Source organism: Lagopus muta, chromosome 10 (assembly GCF_023343835.1).
Source record: "Lagopus muta isolate bLagMut1 chromosome 10, bLagMut1 primary, whole genome shotgun sequence".
In the NCBI taxonomy this organism is placed as follows: Eukaryota; Metazoa; Chordata; class Aves; order Galliformes; family Phasianidae; genus Lagopus; species Lagopus muta.
Window position 1 is genome coordinate 11,621,300 of NC_064442.1, and position 24,669 is coordinate 11,645,968.

Below are 24,669 nucleotides of genomic sequence, written 5' to 3' on the forward strand. Positions count from 1 at the left end.
AAGAAGATTTTAGGTACTTCTATGAGTACATAGCTCTATTGTATACAACGTCCGAGACAAAGAGAGTTCCTCTATATGCATTTTGAGGCCCCTTCCAGCCTGCTTTTCTCCTGCAGGTCCCAAGCACTTCACAGGTATGCTGTCTGCACCTGTGCCTGCATCATAGGAGCCTCAATTTGTACCAAGTTTGCTGCCTGGTCAACGACAGTTCAGCTCTGTGTGATGCTTCCACTGTTACAACTACTTGCTTTTTTAAAAGACAAAAGCTGCTTTTTGCACTTATTCCAGTACAAAAGGCAGCTGTAAAACTCACGTGCTTTGGCAAGTTTACTACAGGTCCATGCAATACACTTAGCTTCACCTTTGCACAGGGTGTTGTGCAGCAGCAAAAGCCGTATATGCCAAGCAGTTCCTGCTCACCATGAAGGCCTCACACTCAGCCCAGGGTGCACAGTGTCTGTCAGGAGTCACTGGAGAAGCTGGCCTCTCTACAAGCCCTGGATTTGCTTTTCCACCAGAACCATTCAATAAACAAACAAGAATTCATCTGGCAGCTTTCCAGTGCTCTCCAACAAACAGAGCCACAGCTCTGGAGGTGCCAGGCTGGAGCCTGTCTGGACATTTTGCCCTTCACTGACCTTCTGAACAAACTATTTTCATCACAACAACTTTTGTAGCCCTAAATAAGTTCTATTATCCCCTTGATTTCTGCACTAAGCTCTCTGGCTTGCTATATGGGAAAAGCACTCTGGTTTTGCATTCCCACTTTCCAGTGCTTCCAAGAGCCCAAAGAAAGCTCATGCTCCCTGTGCTCAGCCTGCTGAACCCAGCTCCCTGCAAGGCCTCCTCCTTGGGGACAAGATTCCCCTGCACCCAGCCAACACTGACAAATGCCAGCCAAACTCAAGAAACCTTTTTCCCTTATTGTGAAATGGTTTCCTTCTCTCAGTGCTCTTCTGTGTTTGGACATGGCTCCTGCTTCCTGCAGAGCCACGTCATCCCCACATTCCCTTTGGTGAAGCCTACAGACTGGTCTGTGTTGGCACATCCCAAAAGGTCTGACACAGATAATTGCATTTTCCACCCTTAGAAGGCTGCTGTGCGGGTTAACAAGCCAAATTCTGTATAACGCCCAGAACGTGCAAAGTGCTCTATCAGTGCAAGGGATTGGTTAGAGACTAAAGGGCTTTGAATGTGGCAACGTGATGAGAGGAAAAGGTTAAAAAAACCCAACTTATTATCAGTGCTATTCCCCAATAGGAACAGCAGCCACATTTCAGGCCTGTCCTACCTGCGTGCCCTGTACCCATTGGTTTGATTATCTGGATCTAACGTGCTCTGACTGGAAACATCCCAGTCCTTGCAGGAGCCATGCTGAACAATTCAGAGATGTTTTCAGCTGCACCTTGAGTCACAACAACTTGCAGTGATTAGTCAGTAAATCCATTCTTAGTAAAAGACTTAACTTTAATGGGCATTAAACATTAGTCCAGCAAAACCATGGTCTTTAGCCCCATTTCTCAACATATTTCTAGTTCAACTGTTTAATAGATGTAATGGTCTTTTTTCTTGACATCCTGTTCTGCCACTGGACAAAACGATCTGAGCACAGGACTGAGAGCTAGGAGCTCAGTGTTGGGAACCAGCCCTTAGTGACAGATGCATGGCACGTCTCTGCCTCAGCTTTTCTACTGTACAAGCAAAAACGACATACTGGCTTCAGAGACAGACAGGAAACACAGCTCTTGACTCTACAAACACCGAAAGGTGAAAAGATAATGAATTGATGGTAGCGTCTCTCAACACATACAAATGAAGAAAACTGAGGTCAGCACATGCTGTAAAATCATGACAGATTGCACACCAGAGGAGCACAAAGATGAGCCAGCACTATGGAAGTGATTTATCTAGGGATTAGTCAGAGGTCACTCCCATAATAGTTTACTAAAGCTCATTGCCTAGCTACCAGCAGGACACCTCACATGAACCCTAGCTTCCAGCTACGGCCATGATTAACCCTTCTGTTGCCTAAAAATAATCACTGCTCAGGTCTTGACATTACATCTGCTTAAATATTGCATCTGTTGCCTTGTATTCAGTACCACAAAATGCCAGACCTGAAGTGCAAGGGTTAATTCCTTATTCCAAAATCATCAGTTTATACCAGAAAGGACAATTTCCCTTTTCATTCTAATTTTAACAGCAGAGCCCTAAAAGAACTAGGTAAGTATTTCATGTGGAAAAGTAATGTGTCACAGCCATGTGTCAAAGCAGGCTGCTGTATGCCTGCACGGTGCCTACTAGGGAACACTCTCACTTTGTAACCACATGCAGATCTGTGATATGTTGTTCATCATCTCCCTACCCACTTCTGAAAGGGGTGAATAGAGAATCCATTAATGAGATACTGGGAAGCAAAGCAGCAGCTGATCAAAGGTGCATTTTTATAACAGGACATCATCTTGAGATGGCTGCGATAATGGGAGGCTGTCAGTCAAGGTGCTTTCAAAACACCTACTCAACAGTTCACCAAGCTTCTTTCTTAACTAAAAGTGATATAAAAAAAACTTCATGTAGCTGAGAGCCATCAGATGCATGCCACACATCTACAAAACAGAGAGGCAACCTGCTTATTAAAGGTAATTTAACGAAGAAGATTCACACTAACATTGAATAAATCATTATGCTTCGTCCAAATAGAAAAAGCAAAATGCTGCAGACTGACAGTATTGCTTTCCATTCTAGCACTCACTGATCTCACCAGTACATAATGACTGTTTGCAGACATTATTCTCAACTTGCACTCTAAGCAGACAACTTCACTTTATCTGTCATCAACCACAGTAAGAACAAACAAAATAGATCAATTAGGTACTGACGAAAATACACATTATCTTAATTATGTAATGTGCCCTTACTACACAGAAGGGATCCCATGTAAGAGTGGTTTAGAACATCTTTCCCTAACAGTGTAAGGAAATGAATAATCTAAGTCTCATGTAGTTTCATGCAATTTGTACCAGTTACAAGAGTGTAACCATAAACATTTCCTCTTATCATGAGCCATGGGTTTAAAACTGGAGGCTTCTACCAAACACTGAAAAGAAACTGAAAGAAAGGCACACGTGCTGATGGTTGATTCCTACCGAAGTTGTAATGCTTTCAAAAAAACAAAAATAAATTAGGAAACTTATCAGCTAATGCTATGCCTCAGTTTTCATAGTTATCAGCTGTAAGGAAATAATATTTTTTGTTAAAAAGTTAGAAATGCTGACTTATAAAAGTGGTATGCATTGTAGTTCAAAGAGTTCAACACACACAAATACTCACATGCAGATATTATGGTTTATATTTCAAAGGGGAAAAAAAAGTAAATGCTTCAGTAATATTTTACTTCCTTTTAACTTGCTAGTCTTCCAAAGTTGTCCAAAAGCTCTCTGAGCAAGCTATCCATGGAAGTCACAAAACATACATCCACACACTGGCTACCTACAATCTAAGAAAGAATCTAAGAATAATGAATAGAAACTGAAATACAACACATGCAGACAAAGGCAAGTCCCCAGTCTCATATAAAGTTATCAATAAAAAGACATACTTGGTCAAACCTTACAGATGAGTGAGCACTACTCATCATTTAGTGAGCCCTAAGGGGCCACCCTGCTACACTGCAGACTAACTGCCCAGAAACTTGGCTCTGCTGGAAAAAGGGAAAGAAATAGAAGTCCAAAATAAGAGCAGTCCTAAACAGTTATATACATTTTCCTGGGCTAAACTAATGATAATCAGTTATCTAACAGCCAACTGTGGGTAAAAAGCCATGCTGCTTTTAACTAATCATTCATATTTTTGCACTGTACATACTGAAGACACAATGCAAACACTTAGTTTATTATGACTAGCTTTCAGGGGTCATTTTGTTTGGCTAAAGATCTCAGAAATCACGCAGTATTACCAAATGCAAAGAAAGAATCTCTCAGTCACAGTAAGGGAAGTAATGCAGCTTGCAAGAACAAACTTTAAATCATTACATTATAAATAACAAGAATTGAAGAGTAAATATTCATGTGTTGAAGCGTTATGGATAGGAGTATCATGAGTAATTATTCCAGTCATCATTTAAACAGGGAATTAAGACAGATTAGAAGCAACAGCAAAATAAATCTCAGCAATATATGCATGAATGCAGATAATTGCCATAAACATAGCTACTACATGAATATTTAAAGTAATTATTGTTAGTGAAGGTCAGATACAACCTCATTTTTGCTTTTACATGACCAACAGAGGAACTGCAGATCTTCAAATTCTTTTTTATAAAAAAATAACAGTGTCTATAACATGCTGTAGGCACAGAACACAAAGGAATTAATTTGTTAATGCTGAAAGATTATTTAGGATCATTTTCATGCTTATATAACTTCTCATCATTTGTTTCAAAAGGAACTTCCACATCTTATTTGTTATTATTCAGCAGCACAGAATTGCTGGAGGGAGCATCTAGAGCTGAAGAGCAGGCAATTAACACAAAAAGAAATAACCACAGAAGAAACTATTGCCAAATCTCAGCCCCTCTGAATCTCTGTCTGATGTCAGAGAAGGAAATAGCAGATAGTGCAGATGGTGGTAGATAGAAATCTTCACTCTACAGGCTTCAGCTAACAAGTGAACGCAATGCAGAAATCTGAACTTTCTGACCAGGCAAGCAGTATGTCCCCTCCAGTACTGAACAGCAGCCCCTGCAGACAGATCGTCTTCCAGCCTCTCACTGATCAATGCCACGAACAAAAATTGTGGATATTTGGATTGCATCCCCCACTGCCATATCAATGCAAGTGCGGACTGCGCCTCAGATGTGACGTGTGCCTACCATACTCTTATTTCGTAAAGCTTTTAGAGGGACTTGACCAGCAGTAGTAGAACAATGTGGATGTAGGTTAAAAAAGGCACACCGTGCAAATATGACTGTCATGACACACAGTTTTGTCTTTATATTTCCATACCAAATTACGTATCTCTTTTTCCTTTAGCAGTAGGAAAGTAAGGGGAGCACCTCTGCTATACAACAATGCAAGAGTGTGGCATTCCTGAAACACTGCCTATTTTGCAATTATCTCACATCAGGAAATGTTGCACTGTATGTATCTCTCTCTTTTGAAATGATCTATTATGTGAGTATTAAGTGGATCACTGTACTCACACAACTGACTTCATATCAAACGGATGATTGTATTCATTCCAGCTCTCATATGAATTCTTTAATGAAAAGGTAGCTAATTGCAAAGCTGAACGTTTCATCATTTTCAGCCCATCTCTGCCTTGCTCCCCCTTCTGCAGGTCCACTACAGTTAATTCAAACATTTTACCAGGTTAATTTGATCATGGGCTGTATTATCAACAAGGAAAACTGTATGGATAGCTTATAGCTAAACAATGAGGATACCTGTGCCCATTTTGCTAACCAAAAACCACATGGTAGCCCAAAAGGCTCATTCTAGAAACTAAATATTTCAAAAAGCTTCTCAAACTGACAGGTTACTGGGGTGAAGGGGAAGAACAGTTTCCAACAACAACTTTCCTTGGGTGACAAGTTTGTTTTCATGCAATAATTAAGGAAATGAGGACTTCCTGCACAGCTGTTACAGTGTCCTTAGAGACATTGTTTTGGGGCACACACTGTGCATTCAGCCTTTTCCTCCCTCTTAATTCTAGTCCATAGCAGTCAAAAGGAGATTACATTGTTGGGACTCTGCTAATAGAACTAGCAGTCTGTAACAGCATATAGCATCCGTAAGCCCAGTGATTTTTCTTTCTGTTGTCAGTTATCCAAATACAAAACAATTAAAAATCTTGCATTTTTCTCTTTAAAAATCCACCAGTGATTAAAAACTACCTCCACAGTTTGCTAATCAAGTTAAAACGACATAATCCTATAAAGCACCACGCTAATTTTAGACCTAAATTCTAAAGAGATCCACAGCTATTCCTGTTACCTGTCAGCAGCCAGGATCTCCAGGGCATTTTTAACATTTTAATATTCACTAACTTGGACAACTTACCCTCTTGTGAAATGCACTGGAACACTGGATAAAAAACAGATCCTGAAAATACTTCATGAGTCATAAATTAACGAGAAGTCTGTCGGCCAGAAGTTTTAAACCTCATTCCTTTCATAAAATCCATGAATTCAAAACTCATGTGGTCTACAAACCTGGCCATCTGCTTGTATGCCTCTTCTGCCACTGCAAAGATATGTGGATCCATATCCCCCATGTTTTGGCCACTGTATGCATTGATGATATCCTCGCCATAGATAGGCAGTTGTTCATAAGGGTTGATGGCCACTAAGACGATACCTAAACAAAGACAATGAAACAAAGGGAGTTAGTAATAGTTGTCCCAAAATAAAATAAAACAAGAATGGGTTTAACATCAACTACTGCTCTAACTTTTCTAAAAATATTAACTAGAGAAGAATAACCCACACACTTTATATTGTTGATTTCTAAATAATAGAAATTTAGTCTGATAGAAATTTAGATATTTAGTCTGACCTCGGCTTTGCGTACAAAAGCTAGAATGCGTTTCCTTCGATCCTACTTCAGGGCATACATCAGGGACAGCTCCTAATACATTAGTATGATGCCTTATCAATGTTCCCCTTTCTTTAACTGTAAAAGTACCTGGATTGGTGAACTATAGCTGCTAAAAGGCCTCACGAGCATTTTGTTATGTACAGTGTGTTAACCTTTCAGGAGCTGAACCCAGGACAGCTTTTAATACAAACAACAAAGTAGAGCCATAGTGTGACCTGGATGGCTTTAACAGGCAGCAGAAACAACCTCCTGCCTGCAGGACACATCTGACAGGGGCCAAAAAATACATCACATGGGGCTGACACACAGAGGCATGCAGTCGAGTCAGGAAATTAACTACACCTCTAGAAGGCACCACAAGATCTTCACGTTGTATGTCTGTATGTGAAACTACTTCTCCTTCCATCTTCTAGTTTTCCAATCTTTTTATGCCAATCATCACTACAGCATTTCTAAATTCACACCATCCTTTTGCTCTCCCAAAACAGACCACCTCCAATCCCCTCCTCTTTTACAGAAAAGCTCAGTCTTAATCTGTACATCTTTCCTATCCACAAAGTGAGATCTGAAGTGGCCTTGGTCCAATTTTCTTTTCCACAAGAAAAGAGGATTTCTCTGCCCCCAGGGAGGGTCTGAATGAAGACTACTGATACTGTTCTTTTCTGCAGTATTTACTACAGGCAGGGAACACTTCTTATTTACTCCACACAGAGGTGAAATCACTGACCACGGACACGTGAGACCTGGTCATTCCAGGCAAAATCTGCTTTCTTGACATGGCCATTCTTCCTCACCTTAACATGTGATATAAGCAGAAGAAAAAAGAAAAACAAAAAGAAACTAATTTTAACTGCAGCTAACTTTAAAAATAGAATCTCTTCTTACATTTGTATTTCAAGGTTCTTGTGGCTGCATAAAGTCTGCAGCAAGCATGCAATCGACACTCCTTGGACAACGTATCCCTCAGTATGTGTGCTGTAAGCATTTCCACAGCATTCAGTGCATTTCTAAATTTACCTAGAAATTCACACAGGCGCACACTTCCTCAGGGCGCCCAGCTCCCTGCTATGTGCAGATTAGTGCTGTGATTTCTATCTCAGGAACTTTCCATGCAGAGCTGGGAGAACGGAAGTGAAAGCATCTGTAATCTGCCTCTGCTGCTGGGAGTATCATCCCATTTTCAAATCCTTTCATGTATTTATAAATCAAGCACTGACCGTAGCAAAAACATTAAACAACGACAGAACACTTTTCACAAAGAGACTGGAGAAATCTTCATTTATTTCCTCAAATATAAGGGCAGTTACACGTCTGGGCACGCCTATCCAACCAGTGCCAGTGTTTTTCCACCAAATGACTTCACCCAAATGACTCAGTAACTCAAAAGTCGCTGTAAAAATGTGTGCCAAGTGTAATGCTGTAATGACAAGCCAAAAAATAAAAGGGGGGTGGGAATACAGGAATACAGGAGCTCAGTGCTGGCAGACACTGCAGTGCCCATCAGCTACACTGGGAGTCAGCAGCTGGGGGTGTAAGTCAGCAGCAGGAGTCAGAGCTGGGGGCTGGAGCAGGGCCTGCGAGCAACCCAAGGTGCTCAGAGCTGCTCTGGCATGACCAGCCACATCCCTTGGCCTCAAGGAGTTAGGCTGGGGCAGGAGAGCAGCAGGCAGCAGCCGCCAAACCAGCAGCTGCAGCCTGGACTGCCACAGGATCTAACATCCCTAACGTGCCTGCAGCACAAAGACGGCAGCGTGTGTGGATCAGGACAGGCTGCAGATCAAAGTCAGGTGAGCTCAGTCTGGGACATCAGAGAGGCTACAAATGATGGCTGTAAGGGCAAACACTGGGAACTGGTGGTGTTCCAGGGCCCCGGTGATGCTGTCAGCAGGAATTCTGCAGTATAAACAACTGGGAAGCATCTCTGGACCCCGATGCTCCATAGGGATCTGCCTGCACACAGAAACACTAAATCCTTTCTTTTCAGCATACCTCAGTGGCACGTGTGGAGTCACACAGCCTCAGGATTCCCAGGCTGCTTCAGCACTGAACGTGAGCCACGTGACGATTCCTGATTTCACCAATAATGAGCTGCCAGGCACAGCCATGAGGAGCTACTGCATTTTACCTGCGCTCAGTCCAAGCCACTAAGCTGGCTCTCCAGCAGCAGAACTGCAGGTTTAGCTCTGGAGCTGAGGGCCGGATGAGGCTCTCTGCAGCAGTGCTCCCGTGGGAGTGGATGCGTGTGCCTCGCTCAGCTAATTAGCCAGGTCTGCTAATTCACCAGCACTTGTTCCACAGCCGATGTTTGTCAGCACTTCTGTGCAGTGCTGCTTATTACCAAAGTGTGCATAGCACAGCTGCAACTGAGGAGTCCTTCTGGGACTGTTCATTATAGGACAGGTAGGCTGGGTGACCTTTAGTGCTCCCTTCCAACTCGAATGCTTCTATGAGCCTATGACTCCATGACTTGCCATGGAGAAAAAGAGACGTGTTAGACAACTCAGCCCACCCCATGCCAACAGGCTGGCTGCCAACAGCCGTTGGCACTGAGGCTGTGATGGATGGACTCCTAAAGCCTCTCAAGCTTGCACATGTATTCAAAGAGACATTAAAAAAGCCGTGCAAAACTTCAGACAATTCCCTCCTGCTTCTGGCTGCACTGGTAAAAATGAACCCCTGAATTCAAGACTGCAGCTCCATGACAAATCTCCAACACATTAAAGCACTTAATTGCAGTAGTGGCTTGCGAAACCAACAAGTTGCTACCATCTGGAAATAACCAAAACAAGCAAGGCAGGAATTATGTGCTTTCTATGGGAACTTTTAAACCAGTCTACCTCCCAGGATAATAATTCTGAATAATTCATACATAACTTATTTTTACCTCCACTGAACGGTACTGCTGTTCTTATAAGAAATATCATGGCCCTTCCCACATTGTGTGCTTTCATTCCTGCAGTCACATGAAATTTTATTACTTTTTGTTACTTTCTGCCATTCTTCTTACATACATCCGAAGTAAATGTGGTCAATTCTTTCATTTTGAATGTATTCACCATCTGTGGTTAAACCAGATATTAATGCAAACACTTTACTAACTTGTCAAAGTTTGCTGTCCTTCGTACCAGGCAGTATTTATACATCTGAACTAGCCAGGAATATTTACTGAGTTTTGATCACAGTCATAGCATGTTGTCCATTTATTTTTCCTTATAACCCTTCAGCTTCTGTCATGAACTCTTCATTTCATATTCTCAACAGCAAAACAAAACAATAAATCAGCTCTGGATTTCTGGTGACAGGCTGGCCTTGAAATTAAGAAATCAGGAGTTCTTCTGTTTAAAAGTCTGGTTTACCTCAAAGTGAAATTATAAAGAATTTAATATCCATTCAACCCATTACTCTAAGAAAAGAATAATTGAATTAATTTCTGGGGCCATGGAAATCCATCCTTTCCCAGTCTAGTTCTGCTGGTTGGGAATAGCGTCACCATAACTCTCTTGGTGGATTAATGTGTTTTCTAATCTCCTTCTGGCTAAATCAACTGGGTTAGCTCAAATCACCTTCACTGAGTATTTAACTTAACCTGACTAATGTCTGAACCAGAATAAGGAGGCACATGCAATTCCTTCTGTGAGCAGAACTCTAAGACAATAATCTTTTGAAGAAGGCAAATAACACATACTTAGGACAGAAATTGATAGTGATTTGTAAGGTGAATGTCCTTGGCCAAAGGATCAGGTTTTTAAAGGCTAACACACTAGCTTTATTTTACTTAGCTTACACTGCAATGTATATATGTCTACCACCCAAGACAACAAATGCATGCCATACTGTACTCTTCGGTCCCCCAGTTGGTATAAGAACTCACTCACCTGCACTGTGACCAGCTGAAATTGCCACAGTGCACAGTCTACGTATTTCTAATTCACCCAGCATGCATTTCACAGAAGCATCACTTATTGGGAAGCAGAAGGGCTGATCAAGCTCAGCAATCCCAAATCAATGAATTCCATAAGCTGCTAAAAGCCCTCTAGCCCTAGGAGAAACTGTATAACATCAGCCATACCCACAACTAAAGCAGCACTAGGACAAACATAAAAACAACCTGTCTTCTCAAACAGAGAACAAAACCAGCAGACAACACACTCCTTTACAGAACACTAAACATAATCCATGTTTAGAAGCAAACAAAACACAAACCGGGCAGACTGTCTCACAGGACAGGCATGGCTGTACTTGCAGACACCACACTGGAAACTATTTACAAGGTCGGGTTGTGAGACTCCAGTTACACAAAAGCCCTTTCACTGAACACTCCCCCCTCAGGAGCTTTGCCATGGAGGCACTTGGGACAGACATGTGGACTATATCCAAGATGGGGAAGCTGAGAAGTCTGGGGATTAAAACACACACCCTTAGATGGGGCTGCCCAGACTGGCTGTGGTGTCTTTAGTCAAAGCCCTGAGCAACTCAGTCTCGTCAGATCTGTTTGTAAGAAGGGAGCTTCCTGGAAGACTTCCAGAGGTCTCTTCTAGCCTAAACCATCTGGTACCTGTGGTCATGCTCTAACTGTGTGACAGGATGAGATACAGGTATGCATCATCTCCCAAACTTATGTGAATGAAGGCTGCCTGCAAGCAGAGGGAGGCAAAGTCAGATTCAGGCCTGCATGGTCCAGGCACTGCTCAGAGCAGGATTGGGAACAGATGCACTCTGCTGGGCCCCGCAGGTTGAGAACTGCTGGTGTGAGCAAAATGTAGCACAACACTAATGCTTGTGCTCTGGCCACCATGAAGTGCCCAACACGCTGCTTGCCTTCATTTCCCACATCCCTCACCATAGTGGAACTGTAAGAATATCCAGAATAGGGAAATCTGACACACGGTACATTCCACCTGCAGACCAGGACAGAACAAGGCCTTATAATTCAAAATAGAAATTTCTACTGCAGATACCAGCAGCCACGATTTGCTGCTATCTGTCAAGGGCCATCCTGCAACATGACATCCGCAGCTTTGCGAAAGTCTACTCTACAGTATGCAAAGAGTGCAAAGCACAAGGAAATCATAAATAGCAAGTCTAAGGTACGGTAACATGGAGAGGGCTCAATAACCGCTGGCACATGGTAATAAGAACTGGAACTGTCCTACAAACACTTGACTAGAAACAAAGCTAAATTGTATACTTAAAAAGAAATCATGGGGTATGTTTTCTGCTGGCATAAACTAAGCTCTGATGAATATGCAAATTGTAATTTGACTACATGTATGGGAAGAATGTGTCTTTGTTTTAATCAGACAATCACAAGAAGGAAATTTTTAGTATTTGATTTCCAGGAATCACATCATCATATTATGTTTTCTTTTACTCAGACCTAAATGTAAAAAACAAAAACAAAAAAAACCAACCAACAAATGACAACAAAACCCTAATGACTTAAACTGCTCCTTATGTACCAGCACAGTGTCCAAAAAATAAGCAAACCAAAGAAATACTCAAAAAGTTAACAGGCTGTTTATAATATAATGGCTACATTAAAAAGTTACTAAAAACTAAAATTTAAAAGAAACACATGCACACAAGCCAAAAGCATTAAGCCTAAACTATCTATCAATGCGTCCTTAAAACAGACAACTCAGCTACAATTTTGTACCTACAACGAAGTAACTTCCCCACAGTTTGGCTGTATGAAAATGTTACAGGCGATTACAGTTTTAGGTAACATCCACTGTGAGCTAAAAAGTATTTTTAAAATTCACACTATTCATGCTCGTGAATGGACAAGCACTAGCTCACACACTGTTACAAACGCACTCTCATAGTTCCACTGACTAGAAAAAACAAAAAGGAAAATAAAAGGGTATCTTCAGCACAGATATGGCAGCTCAGTACAGATGGAGGCAATCAAAGGCAGGAAGCAATAAATCCATCAAACAGCAAGGCTAACCTCCTACATCCTCAGCGTGTGAAGCTCTCCTCCAGCCCATGCCTATCTACACATGCCTAAGGGGAACAACAGTCAGCAAGGAATCCCATGGCTAAAATTGTCCATGGCTAAAATTTTATAAACAGAGCCCACTGGGAAGCTAGAAGAACATAAAGTGAAGTCAGTTTTCTTTGAGCCTTAATAATTTCAAGCCTACTTGACGCACTTACTGACCACATAAAAAAAGGGACTTTCACAAGAACAGCCCAACCTACCCTACCACTAAGTTAAAAGTACAAATATCAATAACAAACTTTTCCTGTCTGCTGCAGTCTCTGTGAAGATTACAGGATAAAAAGACACAATACTTGCCACAATAGGTATAAATGAGTTTAGAGTCTATAAATCGAACTTTGAGGTTGTGTAGAACAGCGGGTTCATGGAGATAACTGAGTGCAGTGAGATCATTTTCTCCAACAAGGATGTCAGGGTTTCGCAGTGGGGGGAGTTCCTTAGTCTTCGGATCGAGGCAATATTCTAGGTCCTGAAAATTAAATACAAGCACGTGTTGAAAGAACTGCTGTTTAGATCCCTTCATTCCACCCCTCCCACCATTCTTCCCAGCAAAAGATTCACAAGGTATAAAAACACAAGATAACACTTGCATGGTCTGGTGATTTGGGTTCTCCAAAAGTATCATTAAAAAATTCCCAAAGGGGTTTTCTACAAGCAATAGGCAATAATAAATGTATTTCATCCTTTTAAACTATTACTTAAACAAATGCCTTGTTTTTGCTGCCAAATCTTTTTATTAAATAAACTGAAATGTGTTTTATCACAAATCTAATTAGTTTTCCATATTATTCTCCTCTTGAGCAGGACAGAGGAAATAATTTTCCATCAGCCTACAGCCAGCCATATATACAACAACATTACACAGGAATGCTGGCAAGGACGGGAATTCTATGAAAACACAAACTGAAAAAAAATGTTACTTATAATTCACACAGATTTATGCAAATTAATCTCTAATGTAGATATTTTAGCTGCATCTGTCTCTGGAGGAAACAGTACCTTATTTACCTGGCATTCTCTTGTCCCAGCACAATGAGTCTTGACTGGCAAACATCTGCATTCTACATTCAATACACCAGTGTGCAGCACCACTGCACAGTCTGGAATGTGGAGGGTGGAGCAAAACAGACCTTGCCTGATTGAAAAGGTTGTGCTCAGTTTGCCATATCAGAGATGTGAGTGAGTCAATGAATGAAATTCATTCAATTAAAGTGTTTTAACTTAGGAACTACTCTATACATATAATCTGTTCATTTTACTTAATTACTATGTAGACCTCCATCTGAAAAAGGCTTGTAAGCTGCCCACTGGTAGAAAGAAAAGAAATTAAAAATAAATCTTTGGATTACTGCAGATCTTTATTTTCTATGAGAAGACATGAAGGACCACTTCCATTATACACTGACATTAAATAACCATTCAAATGGCATAAGAAAATACAAACAGGCCTTCACTGCAAAGAAGTGATCTTTTCAGAGAGATGTCATCCCTTCTCCATGCTGCATTTCGCACCATTCTGGCAATGCTCTTAATCCTTGCTCCATCCTATTGATATTAACTTCCTCGTAGCAATGCTGAACTTGAAAGTCACCATTTCTTTCTGCAACACTATTTTCCTTGTGGCCCCCTGGAGTATCAACCAGGGTTGATACTTCAACAGGGTAAGTAGAAAAGGATACATATATGTAACTGAATCATACAGGCAGCTGGATACAACCAACATTTTTGTTATCTTAGTTACTTCAAAAAAAATTAGACAAAATGGAATTCACACAAAAAGTAATGCTCAAACTCTGTGGTCAAGAATAATAGCACATAAATAGGGCTACACACAAAAATAGGGCTACAGTTTTACAATATAGCTTCATGTGTTAGATACACCAGTCTCCCAAGAACAACATCAGATTTAACAAGTAGACCTACCTTGCCCTCTTCAAGTCGAAGCTGAAGAACTTTATCTCCAGGTTTATAATCTTTCAGAAGTTCTGCTGACTTCCAGACCTCCTCTGGGTCAGGAATCCAAACCCTGGCATACTGCAACATAAAAACAACAGCAAAAGATCTGTGACTTCTTGAAGCAATATCATTAAATTATCAACATACATGATACCAAAATGGTTTTTTTTCCTTTTTTAATACATCTGTCTATAGCCAAACCTTTAAGCAAAAGATATGTTGACTAGCACAGAGGAAGTGACTAAGTTATTCTGCTGGCACAAAGCTACGTATGCATTGCCTTCATTGCCTTTCTGCAGTAAGAAAAGGCTATTTCCTATATAAAATAATGTTTAAGACGCACATTCACTGCTGAAAATCAACAAAATAAACTACCTATGTGTTCAGAGGTCAAAAACTTGGCTACCAAAAAAATTACTTAAAAGCAGCTCTTCTGAGAAGATTCTGAAGTCCCTCCAAACAATAGAGAAGAAAAGTCTAATTCCTGTTGTGATCATTTTCACCCAAGCCAAAGATACGGGCTTTGCTGCCAGGCTCTTAGAAGTGCTACACGTGTACCAAACTCGTGCAGCTGCCTGGCTGTGTTCTCCAATGCTAAGCCCTGGGAATGCCACAACAAAGAAGGGTGGCTCATCTGGATGGCTTCCGTTTGGTGTGAACTGAAATGAACAATGCCTAATGACGGTTTTTAGGAAACATCCTTGAATACAAACCAAGCCAAACAAAAAAAAGTCCAAAACTAAAAGAAAAAGAAAAAAAAAAAAGCAGCACATTTTCCCATTGCTTATGTTTAACATCCAGAAGAAATTAAAAAAAAAAAATCAGTTGTGAAGTCCTCAGTATGTGAGATATGTGAGAGACATGGACCTCTTGGACCACGTGCAGAGAAGGGCCACAAAAGTGATCCAAGGCATGGAACACCTCCTCTGTGAGGAAGGGCTGAGGGAGCTGGGGCTGCGCAGCATGCAGAAGAGAAGGCTTCATGGAGACCTGAGAGCAGCCTGTCAATATCTACAGGGAGGCTGTAAGAAAGAAGGCAGGGGCTGCTGTGATAGGACAAGGGAAAATGGTTTCAAATTAGAAGAGAGGAGATTTATACTGGGTAAATGAAGAAGTTTTTTTTACAGTAAGGGTTGTGAGGCACTGGAACAGGCTTCCCATCCTTGGAAACATTCAAGGTCAGGCTGGAGGGGCCCTGAGCACCTGGTGAAGCAGTCGGTGTCCCTCCTCATTGCAGGGGAGTTGGACTAGATGGCCTTCAAAGGTCCCATCCAACTTCTGTGATTCTGACACCAGCTGCTGCAGTACTCCCCAGTTCTCTTTTGACAGAACATTAAGAACCTCACCAAGACTGACAGATAAAGGGCTGAAAAGAGTTCAGATGGTTCTGAGAGTTAAATTTGTTATCAGCATTAGTAAGTTCTTTATCATTTGAAAACTACTAAACAACTATTCCCCAGAGCCTGGGGAAATCTGTCAGTTTAACACAAAGACATTGCCCAATCAGTCACAGCTGAAGACAAAACGTGTATGGACTGCACTAGGCCCAACTGTTACAACTTCTTACTTCCTCAGCTAAAGCAGTAGTTTCTCATCTACAGTGTGGTTTTCCACCAGGAACAAAGAAAAGGTCAGACAGAAGAGGTAAGCTATAAAGACGGTCAGGACAGAAGGGCCAGCACGCTGGTCATGCACTGTTTTCCAGTTTAGAAAGGCAATCTTGTAAGATACCAAGTTAACTTCAGGCAGCAAATGCTGCACAGCAGTTTCTAATTATGTGATCTATGCCAGAATGAAATAGGCACCTCTAATTTATTCAGTTGAAACTGTACATTTCCTACTGTCTGCAGAAAGGAAGGAGAAAGCAGAAAACAGATCACCATAGAAACTGGGTTACTAGAGACAGCCGAATCTTCCATATGACATAACCTCACAGATATTAAAGTCATCCTAAGAGCACTAAGCTGTAGCATCACTGCCTAACCCTAAATTGCTGCCAAAGAAACACCTGGTAGAAGGAGCAAGTAGGAGTAAAGAGAGAGATAGTCCTAATCAGAAGCAGTGAATCATTTCCCAGCTTTCTCACCTCACCAACTTAGCAGAATGGTTTGCCAAACCAGATCTTCATTCTATCTTTTGCATAATCAGTTGATGGTAAAATTCCACTGCCATAAAGTCTTTTGTGTGCTCCAAAGCCTAAGCAGAAAGCAAAGAACTGTAACTGGCAGAAACAGGACCAAGGTCATCTAGGTCTTGGGTCTGCACCTGGGTACCTTGCTCTGGTATGCCTAATATTCATCCTTATTGACTAATATACAAAAGCAAGCTTATGCCTACATTAAAATAAGACTAAAACACGATAAACTTCTAGAGACAATGAATTTCAAATCAATCTTCTAAAAAGGGGTAGGAATTTCTAGCCCAAAATAACACTGAAATTGCAGTAAAAAATGACAGCAAGAATTAGATTAACTTTACTGACATTGTGCTCAATGAACCAGGATGAAAACGTTGATAGGGAGATAACAGTTAGACTGACTCAAGGAAAGTAAGTGAATGACATTTTAGGAAAATACGGCTGTTGCTTACTCTAAACTAGCTTCAGAAATTGTCAGAATGAATAGAAGGCACATTGATGAGATAGCTGTGAGTTCAGAAAGAATACATATAAACAGGGGTAAGTCAAAATTACATTTCTTGCCTAGACTCTTCCAGCCTCAGCAGTGACGTCAAACACCATTAGCTACACAGTCCCAGGGACGAACAAAAGCACCATGCTCTGTGCTGGAAGGACAAGTGCTGTGAGGCAGTACATGGGGCTCAGTGTCACTGATAGTTACTGGTAGGATGACCCTGAAGAAACAACAGGGCAACATATTCATTTCTCACTGGCGGCTCAGAAATTTCACTGGATTATCAGAATTTCATATAATAAGAAAGTATAATAGAAAATTGCAGCGTTCTGTAATACCTCGTGATTTCATCTTAGATCACATGAAGAAATCAGCAGACTATAACAATTATCTATCAAATGAGACCATATGACTCAGAAAGCTTCTCTTCTGAGATATTAACCTCTTGAAGCACAAACTGACATTGCTGACGGAACAGAATTAGAAATGCAAGCGGCCCAGCACTGGCTTCAGCAGTCGGTTTTCCACTTCCACTGCATAACCACAATTACAGGAGATGCAGATATTTGTCCAGCACAGCAGCACTTCTGAGATGCCCTGAAAGACTTCACAAGGTGATCTACAACCTAACAAAAAGAAACAAGAAATTTAAACCCAACAAAGGTGTCCCTAGCACCGAAGACCTGCCCTTATGACCTCCCTTGAGCTCCTATGGCTTTCACTTTAGCAAAGATGACAGTTTTTCATTTACAGACAGCCTTAAAACCCACAGCTTTTCAGGTGCTAGTCATGAAGAACTTAAGACAGACATCACCTCTCTCTCCTTCAAGAATGACCTTATTTTTGGGTAGGAATAAAGCAGTTTGTTAATGTCTGGATTGAAGAGATACCGGCAGCACAAGCTGAGGAAGCTGACGGAATAGCAACAGCCCAAACTGGACCAAACTCATGCAGCATGAGCCTGCTGCTAACTCTGAGCATGGTCACCTGGAGACAACAGTCTGCATCATTAAGGCTGGAAAAGGAAAAGCGCCTGTTAGCAAGGCACAGCTACAAGGCAGTCCAAAAGCTGTGAAAGGCTGGGTGAAACAGTTGAGCTTACCTATGCAAAATGCTTACTTATTAGATTTCCTGAGCTGAGGGTAGGATTGCTCTGAAAACATCAATTGATGCGATTGGAATAATTAGCTTTCAGCCTGTATTCTGCCTTACAATGATCTCACAATGCCAACACCACAGGTGGCAATTCTGAACCTAAAACCACTGAGAAAAACTTTCCCTTTTGTACTAATAACACAAGCAGATGCATGTCTAGGTGAGTAACAGGCTTAAACACAAGTCTTAACTTGACCAGCCTAGATCCCATGCAGAGATCCTGATCGGTAACACAGGAAGCAGCAGCAGGTCCCAGTTCCCCCAGTGCTGAGACCAGTATGATTTTTTGCACTACTCCCATACAGACACAGGCCTGAGGAAGCACTGCATTTCTAGTAACAGTGTTGCTGCTGGCTGCAGTATGAAAAGAAAGACAAGACTTTGTCCTATTAGAGAAACGGCAGGTAACCAGGAAGGATCAGAAAGCAGCCAAAGACTTCGCTGCCATGACAAGCAGGATGCAAAATTTCTGAGCAACTTCTCTAAATCCTTATTATGACCTGAGGGAAATGGCATAATTAACTTTCCAAGAGAATCACAACAAAAATTATTGATTTGCTTAGCAGTAGCAGCATTCTTCTGGCATGGAGAGTATTTTCTGTCTCGTTGCTCAGCAACAGCCATTTCTACACCTCTCATACAGTTTAAGACCTAATATTTATTATGTATTAGTTTAAAAAGACATTAATATGATATATAGTGGGGAGAACATCTGTGACCATTTGTATTAATGCTTTATCTGACAAATAATTTCACATAAGCTGTTTTTCTAATAGGAAGACTATAATAAATCTCTAACTCAGGAAGAGAAATTTATCTCCCCAAGGTTCCCCAAACTTTCAGTTGTTATTAATATCTGTTTCTTAGAACTGTGAACTCTGCAGATATCTTGATTAATATGCAATCAATTTTCTTTTATATCTAAAACATATTTTGCATATTTTTTAAGGCTCAGAGAAAGAGAATTCAGCTAAATATTTTTGCTTGAAACTTCTGCAGGTCTCATCCCAGGCCTGCAGGGAGAATAAGCAGTCCTGCATTCTAACAGTTCTTTGTTGCCTTATGGCTAAGAAATCCTCACTTTCCTCCCAGACCTCATTACTCTCACATGGTTATGGTAGGAAATAAGGAAAAGAGTTCTTAGTTTTTATTGGACTTTACTGCTCTATCCTTATGAGATCAGTAAATTAAATGAAACAGAAGGTCAGGTCTCACTGGTGCCTTGTCATACAGCTTGTTTGTAATGCTCTGCATAGTCAGCCCTTCTGTATAAGCAAGGACTGCTACACTGGTAAACTCCAGTGTCTGAAGGAATCATTCTGACCAGCAGCTCCTTCTGCTGACAGCGCTGTAACACATTTTAAGGCCAATTTCAAAATGCTGAAAGAAGATGCGTCTTTGAGTTTAAATAGCCTGAGACTTCTTCCTATGGAACAAATTACACTGATATCTTGAGATGCTCTTACATATAGCTTTCACTGAACTCCATAGGTTGACATCATCCTAATGGTTACATAAGCAGAACTAGGAAAGGGACGGAAAAACAATGTACCACAGAGCCCTGGGACAACGCGGTGCCCCTGGGACCAGCATGGCAGATGGGAGCCCTGGGGCCCGCAGGCGGCTGCGCTGTGACTATTAATGCACCCAGGGAGCGACTTACAAACTCATCCTGAGATAAACAAGTAGAAAACGAGTCACCAACAACATCAAGTAATGCCACCAACAGTTTCAGTCATCAAGCCAGGCCTCTGAGTTACCTCCACGCTGGTAAAGGTCAAATGCAGAGACAGACCTGTATGTAAAAAGAGACTGCAGCAGAACAGCAGTTCTCCTCCTCAAGAACAAGTGCAAACAAAGAGTGAACTCCAACGAACAGAGCAGCACAGCCACGAACTGATAAATGCCAGAGGTTTCCTTGTGTTCAACTACCACAGTCACTGCAGAGATGAATTTCAGAAAGAACAACCTAACAGTTGGGGCACATAAACCAAGGGTAGCAGCTTGGCTGTGTCACTGCAGAACCAATCAGCATGGCAGGCTCTTCTGAAGGTTGCTCCAGGTGGAAATAAAAGCTGACACATGAATATGTAATTGTATGCATAGGTGAACACGTTATGCCTGCATCTCCCTCTCCGCTAAACAACTGCCCCGAGCTAGCAGCCGTACCACAGCAGGGAGTCACTGCCCTTCTGCCACAGCTCCAGCAACCAGAGGGCTGTGAACATGGAGAAGGGTCTCAGGGCGTGCTGTGTGAGCAGTGGCTGAGTCCCTGGCTTTGCTCAGCCCAGAGCAGGTTGAGCAGGCTGCAGCTCCTCACAGGGAGTGGAGGGCAGTGCTGAGCTCTGCTCTCCTTGCGGCAGGGACAGGGCCTGATGGATGTAAGACACTGCGCCCTTCCTTACATTCAGGGAAACTGCTTCTACCAAAGGTCTTTTTTTTTAATATTTATTTAAAGTATGCTTTGTATTTAGGACTTGGTCACTTGTAACAACTCCTGCTTTGTCAAGCGTGTCTTTGGTCCAAGGTACAACCAGAATGGGCCTTAACTATGAGTATCCTATGAAAAACCACTGCAGTACAACTTAAAACTGTTGGTTAGCCATTGGGGAAATGTCCATCCACTCACATGAATTCAACTTACATCAGTTTACATGAAACTCTGCCTTACTTTGAAGTGATGCCAGAAAAAAGCTAAATCCCAAACCCAGGCAATATAAGAATGTAACTATGAGCAATTCTGGTCACCAAAAAAAAAAATTTATTATTATTTTTTAATTTAGATATTAAAATTATAGCAACCTTTCGGATAAAGTCCAGATAAAATGATCCCCCTGGAAATCCACACACTGGGAGTGATATCAAACCAGAAAACCTTTATTTGCACTGCCAAATCTATAGAAAAATAGTGAATCTATCTCTTTTCTTCATCTTTAAAAGCTTTACTTTCTAATTCCATATTGATTGTTCTTGACCTTCTCTTTAACGTCATAGGGACAGACAGATTCGGTTTATAATTAGTCATTACTATATCACACAACACATTAGCTATCAAACTGTTGCCCATTCAAAAAAGCCTCTGAAGTGCCGCATGCAGTAGCAGCGTTTACCAGCCTTTGCTTTATTCCCCAGCTCTCCTTCCACACCTGGCTGCCCATCCTCCAGCAGCTGCCATCTTCAGCCAGCTGCTGCTTCTGAAGCCTTGGTCTGTGCATTATTCAGTTGTGATGCCAGCAGCACACACAGCTGAACACCACCACACAGCCCAGGGAAGTCACACGCAGTCCTGCTTTGGTATATTTTGAGTCTGACCACATGATGTTCCTGACGTTTAATTAAGGTTGTGTTATCAGTTACACAAAGCTAACTGCAGTGTCCATGCAGACACTGGAAACCCAGCACGGCCACACTGCTCCCAGTGAAGCACGAACGTTTAGGTCATTGCTTGAGGCACAAATAAACACATAACCAACTTTCTGAATAAGCACAATAATCTCATCAAAAACATGGATTAGAAGTGGGACACTTATCTCCAACTACACAACAGCAAACTGCTGAGTTCTGACACTGGTAAAACTGAACTTTTGGTTCAGACCCACATTGAGAGGTATGCAGTGCATTGCACCTCAACCTCTGCCATCAAAATGAAGGCCAACACGGAATTACATGCTGGCAATTTCAAAAAGAAGTTAATTACAAGTCTGCCCTAAAATACCTCCTAGAACAACCAACCTGAAAAACACGTTACAAGAGTTACAGAATAGCGGCCACAAAAAAATTAAGGGCAAATGAAAAGCTGAATATTAAGCTAATGAAACATGTTGTATTGAAGAAGGAATATTAGGAAAAGGTTGCATGATGTCACACTTGTCTCCAGACCATGGAAGACCATCATGTCTCTTATGAATTTTTACATGCTGATTTTTATATAACATTTGTTTCATTTCCTCTACTATCTTACAGCAGCTTTTTCCAGTGATTTTCCCCAAAGCCCTTGGAAGGCTCACCTACAGCAGGCAGGAGAACCACACCATTTCATGCAGTGTACCGCACAACCCAAGCTGTGCCGCGGGAAGCTGGAGCTCCCAGTGCTGACTGCAGCTGGATGCCCATTTTAGGTTCATCGGCACTGAGAGAGGAAGCGTTGTCTTTTGTCTGTGTCAGTGCTTCAGCAGAGAGCCATCTGCATCTCTGCGATGAGATTATTTGGTGTATCTAGTACTCGCCCAGACAGGAAGGAGAAATAATGCTTGCATTGATCAGGCAGATGCACTGAGCTGTGCTGTGGCACTGGAGTTTGAGACAAGGAGCTATTGAGAGAGGAGCAGCACAGCCATAGCTTATCACCTGGTACACAGCGGCACAGACAGGTGAACATCTTCATCTGAAAGGCATCCAGAATGCAGACAACTGCTGACTTACCTGTGAGACATGCAGCAAAAAGGGAAGGAAAGGCATTTGGTACAAATGCTGACAGTAGGCAAGGCTGTACTTTTCTGAGCATTTTTTAATAAGGTTGGGATCGGTCCTTCTGATTTCACATGAGAAAAGTCACATGAAACGTAAAATACCTGCTGGGCATTCTAAAAACAAAAAATGAATGACTGCAAACCACTGCATTCAGTTAGCATGCAACCGTTTTTTGGGTTTTTTTTTTTTTTGTTAGACTGTACAGAAGCTCCAGCTTGAGATGCAATTATACTAAAACACAGCTTTCACTGCCTTGGCCCACTTTACTCAGGGAAAACCAGTTTTACTCAGCTAACCCAGAGCAGAATTCGGCCACTGCAGCCCAGTCTACACCACCAATGCCTCGCTGCAACACCGTATCACAACCTGATGTCAGCGAGCCCATTAACGGAGCCATATTTAGTCTCACCATATTTCCATAGGTAATTAATAGCAAGTCTTCATACGAGGAACTAGAAATGGTGTGAGCAACCCGACATGCTTCAGCACAGAGCCGGCAGGCAGGGTGACATCTGCCAGATGTCCTCCACCAGGGCTGGGGAAGCTGAAAGCAGAACTGGGCCCAACAGGCACAGTGGGGCTGAGAGGTGCTCAGAGGGGAACCACGGCGCTTCTGCCTGCACAGGAGAGCCTGGAGGAAGCTCCTGGGCAGCCGCAGCTGTACGTCCCGGAACAGTCAGCACCACTGCCTGCCTCAGTCAGCACGGGAAACTCCATAAGATGTGGCTGTGCTGGTGAGAGGAGAGGAATCAAAGCCCTTCTACGCCACAGCTTAGATTTCTGCACCATACTTAGCCTTAGAAAAAGGCATGTTCCACTACTTTTCTCTGCAAGCACTGATAGCTGACTGTTTGTACATCATTTATGCTGCCCTTGTATTTCCATTTCATGACTGTTAGCACAAAGAGATGCACTCTGACATCAAATCTGAACAACTTCTGCCAGTACTTCTCTTATTCCTCTAAAGGAGAATATCCTAAGCAAATGAAATCATTGTCTGAAATGTTTGCAAATAGTCTTCCTTACATATCTCCAGACAACAAACCAAAACTCTATTTACTTCAAACTCTTATTAATAAGCTCTTATATGATTAGATTGTCATCTTCACCTCTGTTAAAACCAATAAAACAAAAAACATATTCTACTTACTTTAACATACATATATTCTAGACCATCTATTTCCATCTTGTATCTCTTGTGACACAGATTTTCAGCACTTTCCAAGGCAATTGCTGTTTCTTTTCCAAGCAAAATAGGCTTAACCTCCATGGAAAATATTTCAGTCTCTCTTGTCCTGCTGCACAGTAACTCATAAGGCAACTTGAGAATCTCACTGGTTCCCTGAGCAAAACAGCTGAGGTCATCTGCTTTAAGGATATGTATGAATAACCCATGCAGTCTGCAGGGTAACGTGTGACACGCCATGCTGGGGCAATGAATTCCCTCATTGTTAGGCTGACCCATAATATTTTAGTTTCTCTCTCCAGCTCTACAAAGAGTGTCCTCCCATCAGTCAGTGAGCAATTGCAAAATTCTCTCAGCTTGTGATAATCAAATCAAAGAATTCAAAGGCACTGCAAATAACTGCAGTGAGACTTCATGATTTTTCAGCCATTTACAAAAGCCCATATGGGGATGCTAATGCCTCAAATAAGCATCTCTTCTTCTATATTTAGAAGTAGGCTAGAAGCACGCAGTTTGCATCTAACCACACAGCAGTCTTACGAAACATGGCAAGTCAAGTCGTATGTTCCTCCTGTGTAACTACTTACTATAAAGGAAGAATGAGAGCTCTTCAAAGCAGTGCTGCTTTAGCCATTATCTTTAATTTTAAAAACAAGACTCTCATCACAC

The 24,669-nt window shown here is 41.7% G+C and overlaps 1 protein-coding gene across 9 annotated transcripts in view; it reads right to left on the minus strand.

Moving 5' to 3' along the window:
• MYO5A (myosin VA) overlaps positions 1-24,669 on the minus strand; it is a 96,511-nt gene that overhangs the window by 65,253 nt on the left and 6,589 nt on the right. For all 9 annotated transcript variants that reach the window (XM_048956849.1, XM_048956848.1, XM_048956853.1 and 6 more), the window contains exons 2-4: positions 14,524-14,634; positions 12,898-13,069; positions 6,212-6,356 (exon numbers count right to left, since the gene is read on the minus strand). In XM_048956849.1, the coding sequence (XP_048812806.1) occupies positions 6,212-6,356; positions 12,898-13,069; positions 14,524-14,634 (428 nt within the window). The remainder of the gene's footprint in view (positions 1-6,211; positions 6,357-12,897; positions 13,070-14,523; positions 14,635-24,669) is intronic.